Below are 16,506 nucleotides of genomic sequence, written 5' to 3'. Positions count from 1 at the left end.
GATCTTTAATAACTCAAAAAGTTTTGATTAATTTAATAACTTTATATAACAAATTTTGCTTAGAATTTGTCCTTCTATGTAATTATGGGGTTATTTTTAATAAAATAATTTCCACCCCGAGAAGGGGTGGCATCCACCCCCAGGGTAAAATCGCAAGTTGGCACCATGTTACCTTTGTTTCTTGAGATATCCTCTAACCACTCACCAATTTTTATGCAAATCGATGGAGGTTGAACGAAATCGGAGGTAACAGCTCGTATTCACCTTCAGTGACTCAAAAGGATAATTTTAACTTTCACTGAAGTATAATTTTTCACCTATTAAATTAGTTTAAATGCGTTATAATTAAAATCATCCAACCCTTTGTTAATAATGATACAAGCAGCTGAATAAAATCCGAAGATTGATTACCAAAATTTAGACAACTGATATTTAAACAAAGCTAAGTTCAACTTTTTTGTATATTTCTGGACAATTATCTACTACCGATACAGTGGGAATTAACAATAACGAAGGTTTGGTTTAATTACCCCTAACAAAGTTAATAACCGCTTTTTGGGCATAACATTTCTGAGTAACATAAAATTACACATTATGATCTACATCATGTTTTGGCATTTGTTTTCGACATTTTCTACCATATTTATTATCGGCTTTACCAGAAATTCACATCTATCTTGCAGCATCTAGACAGCATAATGATACAATTTCGCTGTCAACATTCCTTTGTTTCGAAGTCAGGGTCGGACCTGAAGGAGTCCAGACATCGTAAATCATCATGGAAACATGACTGCACCTATAATTGTATATCTTTCAATTTGTTATTAATAAATATTTAAAATATTTTTGGTTGTGAATTAGTGTTTTATTACTCTTCAGCTCTGATTGAAATTTGACATTTATGTATTTTAAATAAGTTTTTCTGTTATGTTAATAACTTACTTATATGCAATAAATAACGACGACGTATTAGCCAACGTAAAAGAAGCGGTAAATAATATTTATCATCATCATTAATGGCGTTCTTCTTCTTCTTCACGTGCCATCTCCGCGACGGAGGTTGGCAATCATCATGGCTATTCTAATCTTAGATGCTGCTGCTTTAAACAATTCGGTTGATGTGCATCCGTACCATTCCCTCAAGTTACGCAACCACGAAATTCGTCTCCTTCCTACACTTCTCTTGCCCTGGATTTTCCCCTGTATCATCAACTGAAGTATGTTGTATCTCTCATTACGCATAACATGCCCCAGGTACTGCAGCTTTCGTGTCTTGATGATTCCCAATATTTCCAGTCTTTTGTTGACTCTTCTCATGACTTCGTTGTTTGTTATATGCTCGGTCCATGATATCTTCAGGATTCTTCTATACACCCACAGTTCAAATGCTTCCAACTTTTTAGTAGTCGATGCGTTAAGAGTCCCTAATTTCAGTTCTCTTGCACAAAGTACCTTTCTCATTTTATTGAAGTTTGTTCTTGCTTTCTCTATTCGAACTTTGATTTCTTTGGAGTAATCGTTTGTGTGATTAATTATTGTGCCAAGATAGTTATAGTTTTCTACTTGTTCTAAAGTTTTACCTTTAATTGTCAGGCTTTCATCATTATTTTGGGTTTTTGATATCCTCATAAATTTAGTTTTCTTGATGTTTATTGATAATGCATATTCTTCTCCATACTCAACTATCTTGTTCATTAGCTTTTGGAGGTCTTTAAGCTTGTCTGCTATTATGACAGTATCGTCCGCATATCTAATGTTGTTAATTGGCGTTCCATTTACCTTTAGTCCTGCTGTTTCTCCCTCAAGAGCTCTTTTCATAATTTCTTCAGAGTATGCATTGAATAGTAGTGGTGACAATACACACCCCTGTCGCACTCCTCTTTTAATTTCGAACTCTTCTGATGTGTGTTCGTTAATGCGTATGTGTGCTTGCTGTTTATAATATAGATTTGTTATAATTCGAAGGTCATTGTATTGTATTTGTTTTGCTTTGAGGACGTCCATTAGCTGTTTGTGGCGGACTTTATCGAAAGCCTTGTGGTAATCTATGAAACAGACGTACATATCCTGGTTCACGTCCAAGCATCTCTGGATTAGTACGTTGAATGCAAAGAGAGCTTCATGGGTACCTACGCCTCTACGGCGTTATTAATGGTGTTACAACTACCTATATGTGATTCTTTGGCCCGTTTACTCGGCGTTATCTAACTGCCTCACGAACTACCTGGGCCCATTAATCCCAAGTACCTGCTACCCCATCGCCGAGAAAGTTGGGGATTAAGTCTTGATGACCGGAAATTCCAAATTTGATTATAGTTGAAAGTAAGAATATAAATATTTTCAGTTATTCGTTTTAGTTGCAAGTATTACGGTATAGTGTCCGGTTTTGTCCGCTAGTGTTTAACTTTTAAATGGCGAATTCAACGACTATGTTTAGTCAAAGGGGAGAACTGTTATTAATAATTAATGAATATAAATATTCAAAGGCCCATGTCTCCAAAGATGGAAAAGTTAGATGGCGATGCATCAAAAAAGAGTGTCAACAAAAGGTGTACACAAAGGAAGGTGATGAAAATTACGTTATTCTTAAAAAAGCATCGGTGGAGCATAATTATGCTCCAGATATCCACGTTGATTGGCAAATTTTTAGTAATTCTGCAAAGAGGAAAGCTGTAGAAGATATATGTGAAAGACCTTTAAAGATTGTCCACAAGGAATTGAGAAAAGAAAATTTCAGCAATTTACCGCTGACGACGAAAGACATTCCTTGCGTTCGAAGAAATATCTATGCTGCAAGACGAAAATCCACACCATAATTGTCCAAGTCACAGGAAGAAGTTCTTCAAGTGTTAGTGAACTTAAATTTAAAAACAAATACGGGTGAAAACTTTTTATTATCTACGAAAAATAATTCCGCAATTTTTAGTTGTTTCAGAAATCCTTACTTTTTGTGTAATGTAGATTCTTTTTATGTAGATGGAACTTTTCAATACTTTTCTAAATATTTTTGTCAGATGTTTACTACACATGGCTACAAAAATGGTTTTTATGTTCCTGTAGTATTTTGTGTAACATCCTGATCATAACAAGACCAGGGCATTAAGCAACACCACACTGTTGGGAGAAACGATGGGAGGAATTCCTCGAACATCCCTTAGGATATTCAAAAGAAAAACGTCCACCGTTCCATCCATCAGAATGGTGCCCTGCCCGACTGCTCAGCCCTGGGTTCGTTCCCTGTTCATTCTTCCTTCACACCCATCCCAGAAAAGGTACAGGAAATAAAAAGTCTACCTAATCATTTTTAAATACGCTATTTATTGAAATATAAAAAAAAACTTAACAAAAATCATTTTTATTGTATACTGATAACAAGTTAATTTTCTAAGCCCGTGACCGAGACCCCGCTGGTAATCGGTACAAAAGTTATAAAGGTAAAAATTTACTCAGCTTTAAGTCCTTCCGTTACAGTTCCTAAAGGAGGTCCCCAATCCCTGTAGAATTTGTCGTCGCCGGTAGTTAAGGGAAGTCTAGGGCTACGTTGTTGGGCTGTCTTGTCTCTGTAGGGCTGTCTTGTTTAATTTATTCTACTGCATCAGGATACGGTTGTAAGCTAATTCGCTCTCCAAGGTAGCGGTAGAAGGTTTTCTTTTCCAGGTGCTTGATTAAAATCTTCTTCCCGAGGTAGGGGCCATTGTTTAACGGCCTACACACAAACACGATAATGTATGCCAATATTGTGCCTGATTTACGTGGCAATGGCAAAAGGGAGCTAGTACAAATTTTTATCGCATTAAATAGCTTCGAAGAGATGTACTAATTGACTTGACGGTAGTAGGGTCGCTTCTAGAAATATATAGTCCGAGGGACAAATACCAAGCGGAGCTTGGTGTAGCGTTCATTCGGCTGATTGAAACGTTACATTTGTTTGTTACCAAATAAATCAGAGCAATCAGATACTGCAGTATTGGTGTAAATATATTTTCACCAGAATCAGTTACGTGTGATACAAATTCGGCAGCCCCTAATTATAACGATATCGGTTGGTTTGTGGATAACGAAAAGTGCAGTGACGAGTTAAAATATCGTGACCTTACTTATCCTTAGATTCCAGTGAATACAGCTTTCCAACGACATTAGAATCGGCATACTCAGGGCAGTTCCAGCTTATGTGGTAAAATAAATTCCCGTGGCTATCTTACAGCAAGAAAGATGAAGGTCCTTAATGCCGTGTGTGTGTTTTATTCGGGTCAAAGCAAAATCGCGTTACAAAACGTAGTTACTAAGTCACTTCGGAAACTCCAGAAAGCGCGTAAAATAATAAGGAGCCATTCTGATAATAACTATCACAAGACGGCTCAATTAAAATGTAGCAACTTTAAAAAAGTGTCTGTAGGTAAACAGAAAACGTTATCTTTCAATTGAATAATGAAATTGCAAAAACAGTTAAGGAAAGTCGAGTGAAACTTGTTGTGATTGTAAAAGCAATATTTTTGTGCGGTCGACAAAATATTCCTTTAAGAGGGCACATAAATGATGGTTCTATTGATTTGGAAATGGAACTGTCTGAACCAATCAATAATTCAAACGAAGGGAACTTCAGGCAACTTCTTAAATATAGAGTTGATGCAGGTGATCATATTCTGGAACGGGCAGTGCCTATCTCGGCCCGAGAAACAGGTAGGCCTTTTAAAAATGTCCCAAGTCGGCGCAAAGATTAAAACTGCCCGATATAAATTATACCAAATCGAGTCATTGGATATTAAAAATTTTAAATTACTGTCACATGAAAATATCACTAAATTTTCGATGAGTCATTCACTAATAAAAAGTTTTCCCCTCAATTTTTTTTGGTTCTAATTTTCATAAAACTTTATGAGCTTCAAAAATTGATTTTGCTAAAGCTGGTTGTAACTTCCGACGAGCATAATACAGATTTTTTTGCACAATGTAAATCATTTGTTGTCAAATTCGTTACATTATTGTCTTTATTATTTAGTTTTTTTCTAATTAATTTGGAAGATATTTCAGTAAGTCATCTTCAGCCTTTCGTTTTATCCCGTGACTTAAGACTTGTCTTTCTAATAGGTTTTCTGATTCTGGATCATGATTATGATTATTGTTTATACTAGTTGTAATTCGATCCTTATTTTCTCCAACTGTTTTTATGAAAGTTTTGCAATTATCCTTTACAAATCTCCACTTTGTTTCATCTGAAGCATCTGAAGCTGTTGAATCCAAACAGTCAATATGTCTCAAGCATCTAACCAAGCTTTATCCTATGTATCAGTAGGGAAATCGATTCCACGGCCAACATTTCCAACCAAGGGAAACTGTTTCTTAAATTCTCAAAGAACCCAAAATTTCTCTACATTTAATAATACTTACCTGTTAATCTTTGAGCCGACCTGGGGGGTTTTTAAAATGTACCTGGGTATCATAAAGGGCTAAAGGGTTATAGTGAGCCGAGATGGAAATACCCCTCTGGAACACCATCTCAAAAATAATGAGCTCATAGACTGTTGTGGCACTGTTATTGGGAAAAAAATTGTTGAAGCGGTTAAGCGAAGCAAATATTTTTCTATTTTGGTAGATGAAACAACTGATATCAGCTCCAATGAACAATTAACATTATGTGTGCGATATGTAGACAAAGAAAAGTACTGTTTAAAAGAAGATTTTTTGAGATTAGTAGTGGTGCACGATTTAACTGGAGAGACATTGTCAAGCGTTATAACATGTAAACTCGGAGACTTAAAGCTAGATATTTCAAATCTTTGTGGGCAATGTTACGGTGGCGAAGCTAATATTCCAAGAAAGTTATGTGGTGTGCAAAGTCGAATTTTAAAACAACAGCCTGTAGAATTGTATATGCACTGTGAATCAGCATTGTATATTTGGGATGAATGAACTTTCCCCTTTGAGGGAGTGTGGGCCGTATCGCTAAATCTTAAATAATAAAGCTGTGCTACTCTTAATATTCAGATATGTAAGACATTTTTTGGAAGATACTCCGATGTAGAAGTCACCTACGGCTTGATTACACGAAAATTGTCTCACCAGAGCTCAATCGTGATTCGTATGGCTAAATCTGGATAATATAATATTTGCGGTAAGTCTGGCCCCCCTATTATGAATTTCTAGATCCGCTCCTGCCAGGTGCAAACAACGCCAGAACACAGGTGGCTGAAAAGAGAATTGGACTGGGACTCGCTGGGAAGACGATGAAGAGGAAGACCTGCTATGAGATGGAAAACTTACATAGCAAATGCTAGGTGGATGATAGGTAGAGACCTCAGAGAAGGTGACTGAGAATCGAGTACTGTGGAGGACGAAAACGGAGAACTTATAATCGGAAAAAGTCGAAGAAGAAAAACATCTGCGGCAAATGAAATTGCATCCAAGCAAAAATAAGTCAAGCATACACACAAGGTACCCCGCACAAACCTTATGGAAATTAGATCCCAGTGAATTTAGTTCATACTTTGGGAAAATACTCTTTGAAGCAACCTGATAAAAAGTTCTCATGTGCACAACTCAATCGTATGAAGGATTTTCAAGATATAGAGGCACAAACTCGGAAAATTATAAGATTTACTGGGTAATTCAATTCCCTGAGTTACTAGTTATCTGGCAACTTGTAGAAGTTTGAATCAAGGAAAAGTACTAGTAGTGTCGGATTTTTTCCTGGTTATCCAATGGCAACCTTTACTTTGACCTTGACCTTCAACGGACGTCATCTTCTAGAGTTTCGAGGGTTTTCGGCATTAAATTGATATAAAGAGATTACTCATGGGTTTTTGGGATCGCTAAACACGAACATGCCATCAGAATTGACCTTCTGAGGACGTGGTGGCCAGGGCCACTGCAAGGGACGTCATCTTCTAGAGTTTCGATGGTTTTCGGCATTCAATTGATGCAAATGAATTACTGGAGGGTTTTTTGAGGTCGCTAAACATATTCGTGTGCGCCACCAGAACCGACTCACGAAGCACCTGGTTTCCAAGGTCAATGAAAGGGGCTCCTGGAGTTTCGAGGGTCTTTGGCACTACATTATTGCAAACGGATTAGTTATAGGTTTTTGGGGTTGCTGAACACGAATACGTGATCAGCACAGACACAGGAGCACCTGGTGCCTAAGGCAGGTCATTTTCTGGAGTTTCAGAAAAATCAAATGGAGAAATCAAATGGATCACTCTTAGGTTTTTAATTCCAGAAGATAACCTGTCTTAGGCACCAGGTGCTCCTGTGTCTGTGCTGATCACGCATTCGTGTTCATCAACCCCAAAAACCGATAACTAATCCGTTTGCATTAATGTAGTACCAAACACACTCGAAACTCCAGGAGCGCCTTTCATTGACCTTGGAAACCAGGTGCTATGGGAGTCAGTTCTGGTGACATATTCGTGTTTAGAGACCTCAAAAAACCCTCCATTAATTCATTTGCATCAATTATATGCCGAAAACCATCGAAACCCTAGAAGATGACTCCCCTTGCCGTGGCCCTAGCTACCACGTCCTCCGGAGGTCAATTCTGATGGCATATTTAGCGATCCCAAAAACCCATGAGTAGTCTGTTTATATAAATTTAATGCCGAAAACCCTCGAAACTCTAGAAAATGACGTCCGTTGAAGGTCAAAGTCAAAGTAAAGGTCGCCATTGGATAGCCAGGAAAAAATCCTAGACTACTAGTACTTTTCCTTGATCCAAACTTCTACATGTTGACAGATAACCAGTAACCAGTAACTCAGGGAATTGGAATACCCAGTAAGTCTTATAATTTTCCGAGTCTGTGCCTCTATATCTTGAAAATCCTTCATACGATTGAGTTGTGCCCATGAGATCTTTTTATCAGGATGCTTCAAAGAGTATTTTCCCATGAACGAAATCCACTGGGACTTAATTTCCATAAGGTTTGTGCGGGTGCGGGGTACTGTAGAGGAATATGAAAAGTACTTTTTTGTTAAGTCCGCCTCTGCGACGAAGAGTTTAGTTAGGGCGGGTAACGCTCACAGCTCACTACGATCTTTGATTACAGTCATTAGATTTCTTCGGATGATTCAACTATTTTGATTTCAGTACGGTCTAGATGGAAATATTTCACGTGAATCGTTCTCGATTTTTAAAATTATTAGATCGGTTTTTACGTAGTAATGGCGGGCACTAATGCCTAATGCCTCCGATTAGGGTAGGATCAATTTACTAGACGTAGATAATGTGGATCATATTTCAGGCCTCCACTTAAAGGATTTATAGTCATTGTCGAAAAGTACTACTCAAGGAAGATTACCACTTTTTTATAGAGACTTTTAAGTGAATCGTCACATTCTTGATTCTTCAAAGAATTACTGTAAATATGTATTGTGGTGGCCTACAGGCAGTTTGATGAATGTACAATAATTAAAATAAATAGTAGTCGTCATAGCCTTTTGTTTGCCGATGGTCAAGTAATTTTAGCAGAAGACAAACACGGCGTCGTCTACATGATGAAAACCCTAGAAGAAGAATTTGATATGTAGTTGGGGTTTGAAAATCAATTATGATAAAACGTAATACATGGTCATTGGAAACAAAGCAGAAGACCTAGAAATAAATAACAACTCCATAAAACAAACAAATGAATATAAATACTTGGGAGTAACTTTAACAAATACAGAATCAGATGAAACGGATGTAATAATAGGGCAGTCAATGAGGGTATTTGGCTCCGAATTCCATCCTACTTCATCGATTTACTTGATATTTTCACAGTAAGTAGGAAATAGCTCAAGAAACAAAGTCTACCATATGCCGATGTGCGCTTTTATCTTGGGGGTGGTTCCCACCCCTTCTCGAGGGTGAAAAATGTTTTGGTTAAAATAGCCGCAGAAAAGGCTAGAGAACCTAATTTTAAGCAAAAACTGATCTATGATTATTTTTTGAAAACTCGATACTTTTTGAGTTATTCGTGGTTGAAAATTGGCCATTTTCATTGAAAAATGATACCTTTTCGGACGGATTTTTGTGAATTCCTTAAAAACTATGCATCTAACAAAACAACAATATAAAATAGTTCTGTACTTTATAAAAAAAAAACAAAGAGATTCGTTCCTTCATAAATCTTCTAGTTAAAATACAAAGAGGGATATGGTAGGTAAAAAGAGTTTGTTTTTTTTTGCTGCATGCTCAAATCGGTGTACTCAACTTGAAATAACAGAGAAACTGTCGATTTTAGGTGTATAATGATACTAATAACTTTTGTAGTGCTTGAAAAGACCTTTAAAATGAGCAATTCTAATTATCGATTACATGCAAAATAAGCGAGATATTCTGCAAAAAAGTTAATGACTAATGTACTTTAAGAAAAAATGAGAATTATATTTAACTCCATCCATCAGAATTTAAATAGATCGTTTTCCTTCTACAATACTTTTTATTATAGTGTTATTTCTATGATCAAAAAGTTGGGCTGGATTTTGAAAAAATAAGATCAAATTATAGAGCGCATTTTTAAATTTTCTTAAAAATCTTCTTTTCCTCCATGTAACTCGAAAAAGATAAGAGATACGAAAAAAGATACCACACAAAAATGTAGGGTTTTTCAGATAAAAATTTTCTTTTTATTTTTCATTACTGTACCTCTTATCATTTTCAAGTCACATCAAGAAAAAGGAAGATTTTTAAGAAAATTTAAAAATGCGCTCTATAATTTGTTATTTTTTTTCAAAAACCATTCATTTTAAACCCGTCCAACTTTTTGAACATATAAATAACACTATAATAAAAGGTATTATAGAAGGAAAACCATTCATTTACATTTTGGATAAAATTATTTCTCATTTTTTCTTAAAATACAATATTTTTTATGGGAAATAAGCCACAATTTTACTAAAAAATGAATTTATTAACGTTTCGAAGCCCATAAAAAATACGTAATTATAAAAATGCCACAAGGAAATAGCTTCAGAACAACATTAAAATACAATAGTTATCAATTTTGTTTGCAGCATATCTCGCTGAGTTTTAATGTAATGGATCTTTAATATTGCTCATTTTAAAGGTATTTTCAATCACTACAAAAGGTGCAAGTAGCATCATACACCTAAAATCGACCATTTCTCTGTTATTTCAAGATGAATACACCAATTTGAGAATGTACCAAAAAAACAAACTATTTTCACCTACCATATCTCGTTTTGTGTTATAACTACAAGATTTATGAAAGCAAGTGTCTCTTTGTTTTTTTATAACCTACAAAAATGTTTAATAAATATAGTTTTTTAGTTAGATGCATAGTTTTTAAGGTATTCGCAAAAAACCATTCGAAAAGGTATTATGTTTCAATGAAAATGGCCAATTTTCAACCACGAATATCTCGAAAAATTTTGAGTTTTCAAAAAAAATTATAGAACAGTTTTTGCTTAGAATTAGGTTCTCTAGCGAATTCCGTGGTAATTTTAACCAAAAAATTGTCCACCCCTAAGAAGGTGTGGGAACCACCCCCAAGATAAAACCACACATCGGCATAGGGTAGACTTTGAATTAGGACATAAGTAGAGACAAGACCCAAAATTTCATTAAAATCCATGCAGTAGGATAGAATTCGGAGGTAATAATATATCCTATTCTTGCTCCCATTGACTGACGTATAAGTAGATACATATTAAAAAAAAAATAAGAAAAAACAATAACCCAACAATTACACCCAATTAAGTATAGGGAGCGACGATATTACAAGCAAAACTAAATAGACAAGGCGAAAACGGCGGGTTCGTTGGAAAAAATATTCCCATGAGATTTTTTTGTATAATCACATTTGTAATACACCCCAGAATAAGGTTTAAGAAGTCGCCCACTAGAAAAGTGGTCCAAATTTTTTTTAACAATTTTTTTTATTTAAATTGCAAAAATTATTATTTTTGGTCTGGACAATTTTTTTTTATATTTTTTAGACCATTCTGGACAAAAAAGGTCTCTTGTAATTTTTCCCTAAAGTTGATGGTTTTCGAGTTATAAGCAATTTAAAATTTGAAAAACGCAAAAATGGCCATTTTTAAGGCTTAATAACTCGGTTAAAAATTATTATTATGAAAGTCAGAAAGTGACTAAATCAAAGTTTAAAGCCCCCCCTACATGATCTAAAGAAATTTGTGTCATTATTTTATTACTAAGCGGTTATTTTTAATTATTAACAATAAGCCGTAAGAGCGTATTGACGCGGCTGTAAATGTGAGTACGAGTAAGATGCCCCATTGAACTGCCGCCGGAATGGCATCTCTCTCGCACTCACCATAGACGGCCGCCTAATACGTGCTAGCGCTCATTATTATTACTTAAAAATAACAGCTTAGTAATAAAATTATGACAAAAATTTCTTCAGGAGCTTGTAGGGGGGCTTTAAACTTTGATTTAGTCACTTTATGACTTTCATAATAATAACTTTTAACCAATTTATTAACCTTGAAAATCGCAATTTTCCGTTTTTTCAATTTTAAGTTGTTTATACCTCGAAAACGATCAACTTTAGAGAAAAATTACAAGAGACCTTTTTTGTCCAGAATGGTCCAAAAAACCTAACAAAAATTTGTACGGGCCAAAAATATTGATTTTTGCAATTTGATTAAAAAAAATTGTTTAAAAAAAATTGGACCATTTTTCACGTGAGCGACTTCTTGAAACTTTTCTGGGATGTCTCACGAATGTGATTGTGCAAAAAAATATCATGGGAATATTTTTTTCAAACGAACCCGCCGTCTTCGCCTTGTCTTAAACAACAAAATATTTAAAACGATAGTGGAAAGCTGCCACTGTATGTTTCAGAGACGTGGGTGCCAAAAGAATGGAAAATAGAATAAATGCAATGGAAATGAGGTTTAGTAGAAGAAGCTGCCAATTAACACTAATGGACAAACTGAGAAATTAACGAATTAGGGAACTTATGAATGTGAAGGAGACACTAAATGATGAAATTGTAACGTTACAAACGTCACATCTTTGATATTTTATTTTTAAATAATTATTTTACCTTATTTCCTTTAATATTTAATTAATAATTATCTTCTTCTATTTGGTTTACCCATTTTCCCCTTTAATAAAAATCGGTTGGCGCCCTCTTTTATTATCCTCTTTGATTATCATTTTATTATCCTTTTTTATTATCTTCTATTTACTATATCTCTTTTCATTTAAATCAACATACTGAACGTACCCTGTATACATTCTTACTCCGTAAGTATCTGTCTCAATTCGGAACATGCCCGCCACCTATGTCGCACTGTCATGAAAGTGTCACTTCATACTTCATCCCTACCAGAAGACACAAACTGGAAGGGACAAATTAATCCTTAAAAAGGCATGTAATTCCAAAATTAAATCATTTTGATCCATCAAATCATTCCTCTTGGGGTAAGAATAATATTATATTGTAATTATATTTCTCCGTCTAACAGTTTTTCTAATGTTTTTTATCTAACCTTCAAATGTTCAACCATGTGTTTGATTTCTATATTTCTTTTCATCTATTAATATGCACGTTTAGTAATCAAAATTTTAACTATTCTCCCCATCTTAATTCTATGTAATTTAACCTTGTCATTTACTATTTCTGAATACTATTTGGCAAAGGTACAATTTGGTTTTCTTCTTGATTGTTGATATGTGTTTTACTGTTACAGTTTTTGGGAATAAAATCTACTTTCTCCTTTCGGGAGTATGAAGCCCATCGCCGGCGATGCACCAGATGGCTGACAATGTGAGACCATGACACGTAGACTGCACAACCACCATCTCTAGCTGCAGAGGCCTTGGGCCGAAGATCCGTCCAGGCCTACGAGAAGTCTACAACAGCAGTACCATTCGACATCAAGAAGATACCATCAGCTACCAAAAGCCATAAGTATAATCCAGAATTGTTAGTTTTTGGCAAGAATTAGAATACATTTGTTAATGCAATTTACTAAGTCATTTTATTTATTATATCTTTATGAACAATAAACATGATTAGTTAAAAACTATGTTTTGTTTGCTTCCATTCCAATTTTCATAGTTCATATCTAAGGTTAGGACAAGACGAACACACACCTGAGTGACTGAGCTAAGCTAAGGATGTGACGATGGCTATCTTGGTTAGTTGAGGTAATATTTTCGAATATTATTTCAATTAGCTGGGTAGTCCATCGCCTTTTTCGTTACACTATACGGAACGCCCCTATAACGTTGTACGCCCCCATGTAATTCCAAAATTAAATCATTTTGATCCATCAAATCATTCCTCTTGGGGTAAGAATAATATTATATTGTAATTATATTTCTCCGTCTAACAGTTTTTCTAATGTTTTTTATCTAACCTTCAAATGTTCAACCATGTGTTTGATTTCTATATTTCTTTTCATCTATTAATACGCACGTTTAGTAATCAAAATTTTAAAATATAAATTACGTATGACGTATGAAATGATTTTCATTTCAACAAATCATCTCTTGGGTTTTTGGAAAGAGATCAACCTTTCCCTCTTCGGGAACCTAAGCCTCACATCACCGGTGATGCACACTTGAAGGCGAAGACAATGACATCCAGACTGCAACGACCACCATCTCTAGCTGCAGGGGCCTAGGGCCGAAGATCCGCCCAGGCCTACGAGAAGTCTACAACAGCAGTACCATACGACATCAAGAAGATACCATCAGCTACCAAAAGCCATAAGTATAATCCAGAATTGTTAGTTTTTGGCAAGAATTTGAATATATTTGTTAATGCAATTTACTAAGTCATTTTATTTATTATATCTTTTTGAACAATATACATGATTAGTTAAAATTATTGTTTTGTTTGCTTCCATTCTAAATTTTCAGAGTTCATTCTAAGATTATCTATGGCTATCTTGGTTAGTTGGGGTAATATTTTCGAATATTATTTCAATTAGCTGGGTAGTTCATCGCTAACTCGTTACAAAATAGAAAAACGAAAATTGCTCTGGAAATGAACAGATGCAAAGAATGGTCGAGACAAGAATACCGCTGAGAACTTGGAAATTTAAACCAAATAGAAGGCGAAAACCTTTCGGGTTTTACAAATTTCATAGACTACCTTTTGGATTATTAAATTTTGTTCTCCGGAAGCATTCATTGGTATGGTTAAAAAATATTTTGGGGAAATTGATAATACTATCTTTGTTGATGATTTACTTATTGCCACTAAAGATGAAGAATTTCATAATAGATTATTATCAGAAAAAATTATTATTTAGCTAAAAAATTGAATATATGTAATATTTTTTAGTAGGAATAAACTACATTGCAAACAGGCTAATATAGAGTTTTTAGATCATAACTTTAGTAAAAAAGGTGTAGTACCTTCAATAAAATATGCAAAATCAATTGCAAACTTAAATGAGCCTAAAATTAAAAAAGAGCTTCAATCAATCTTAGGAATTTTTAATTAGTCGAGACTTTTTAATTACTTAAAAAAATCATCGATTACGTCATCACGCTCAGATGAATGACGTAACTAGTATGAAATATATGCCAAAAATTGCAATATAGAAATAAAAATCGACATGTTTCGTCATTTCCTTAAAATCGAATACTACAGTTTTATACTAAGTAAACTAATTGTCATTGTATACTAATATGTCAATACTAATTAAAAAAGATACTGTTTAGTTTTGCATAAATAAACATAGCGAATCAGTAAATATACTTAGAACAATAGTATGAAAAACAGCTGTCAAAACAGTAACGAAATAATAGGTTTGTTCTAGCAAACAGTCAAACTAGTCAGAAACCGTCAGCAAACAGTTGGTCAGTGAGAGAACATAATACAGTCACCAGTGCTATCCCCTCTACTCGCGCTGATCGACTATTCGCTGATGGTTTCAAACCGTTTGAAACTGATGCTAGAACAAACCTAATAATTCGTACGGATCAGACAATAATAATGCAGTCATTTCCAGGCACTCTCAGTCAGAAAAAAATTAACCAACGTGGAAAAAAATAATTAATAAATATACTAAACAGTTGGGACTGGGACCAGCGAACAAATATATAAATCCAGAAAAGAATAATCCAGAAATGCTTTTTTGAAACTTCTGACGTAAATTTATGACTGATCACAACTTTAATATTTTTAACTTTTCACTTTGATATTAAACTTGATGTTGAATGAAATAATTTAGATGGAAATCACCCGCCATTTTATAGTACCAACCTCACAGCCACGAGCCAAGTGTCGATCATTCCTCTCTCGTTAAAAGAGGAGAATGTCAAACTACCACGGAACACGAATTAAACGTCAAGGAACGATTCAACAAGTATGTTCCGTAGACGCCGAAGTGTGACGTCACGTAAATAGTCATTTACGAGAAAATTAGAGAATTTAAAAGAGATGAACAGAAAATAAATTATAAAAATAATTAAAAGTTCGAAAATAATTTCGTAACGTGTCGAACCGTTAGGCAGGCCAGGCCGCACATCAAAGAAACATGAAACTTAAATTACGTTTCATGGAAATAAATCACTGCTAAACAAATATACGTCCGGCCATTTATGAAACTCTCCGAAAATAAAAATGTGTCATGAGCATGAATCACACTCGTTTCATTGGTAGGCGGATTTTGAGATTTGTTTAGCAATGTGTTTTATTTTCATGAAACATGTTTCACGTTTCATGTTTCATGTTTTTCATTTCATGTTTCTTTGGTGTGCGGCTTGCCTTACAGTACGGCAACATACCACGAAATCCAGAAATAAAGTTCCATTTCCTACAGCCCATCTTCTATAATTGACCAGAACGAACTTCCTGATGAGTATTACGACATATTAGAACAATTGCCCTCAATATATCTCAGATAACTTAAAGTGCATCCCCAAACGCTGATCCAAGAGCCGTTTCTAAGTAAACTGGTAGCATAGTGGTGCCTTCGCTTGATAAATGATTAAAGGGTGGTTTCGCAATGATTCTATCTACTTCTAACACTCCTCAACTTCTGTGCTATACAACTTAACCACCTTCCAAAGCCCCCGCTCCACTAGCAGTTTTGTCCTCTGCCTGTTAAGAGGACTAGGCATAAAAGGGGATAAAACAACGTGTCTTCATTCATCGTTAATTGACGTTTGGCTTAACTGAATTCTCTACACCAGTGTTTTTCAATCATTTTGATCTCGCGACCCCTTTAGAGGTTGAAATATTTTGGCGACCCCTTGGTGTCATAGAAAGCCAAAGAAATAGATTAATTAAAAACTACATACGTTAGGCATGGAAAACGATAAAAAATCTGAGAACAAATAGAAAAGAGACTAGTAGAATAGATTTAATAGAAGAAAGATCTTGGATCGAACATTACTCGCAACTTTTGACTGAAACAAGACCGCAATTCACGAACATCAGTACAACAACATATGAAGTAGAATACGATGAAATAACAGTACAGGAAGTCGAGAATGCAATACGAACTCTAAAAAATCGAAAGTCATGCGGACCACAAGGAATACCGAACGAATTACTAAAACACAGCCCACAAGTATTACGA

General features: G+C 35.0%; 1 protein-coding gene across 1 annotated transcript in view; it reads left to right on the top strand.

Annotated features, from left to right (window-relative positions):
- LOC126882760 (uncharacterized) overlaps positions 1–2,816 on the top strand; it is a 47,751-nt gene extending 44,935 nt beyond the window's left edge. Inside the window, exon 2 of the mRNA XM_050647753.1 lies at positions 2,487–2,816. Coding sequence (XP_050503710.1) covers positions 2,487–2,816 — 330 coding nt within the window. The remainder of the gene's footprint in view (positions 1–2,486) is intronic.
- Positions 2,817–16,506: the final 13,690 nt, after the last annotated feature.

This window comes from Diabrotica virgifera, chromosome 3, assembly GCF_917563875.1.
Source record: "Diabrotica virgifera virgifera chromosome 3, PGI_DIABVI_V3a".
Lineage (NCBI taxonomy): Eukaryota > Metazoa > Arthropoda > Insecta > Coleoptera > Chrysomelidae > Diabrotica > Diabrotica virgifera.
Note: the sequence above shows the minus strand (reverse complement) of the source record. Positions and strands in the feature narration are given on the sequence as shown.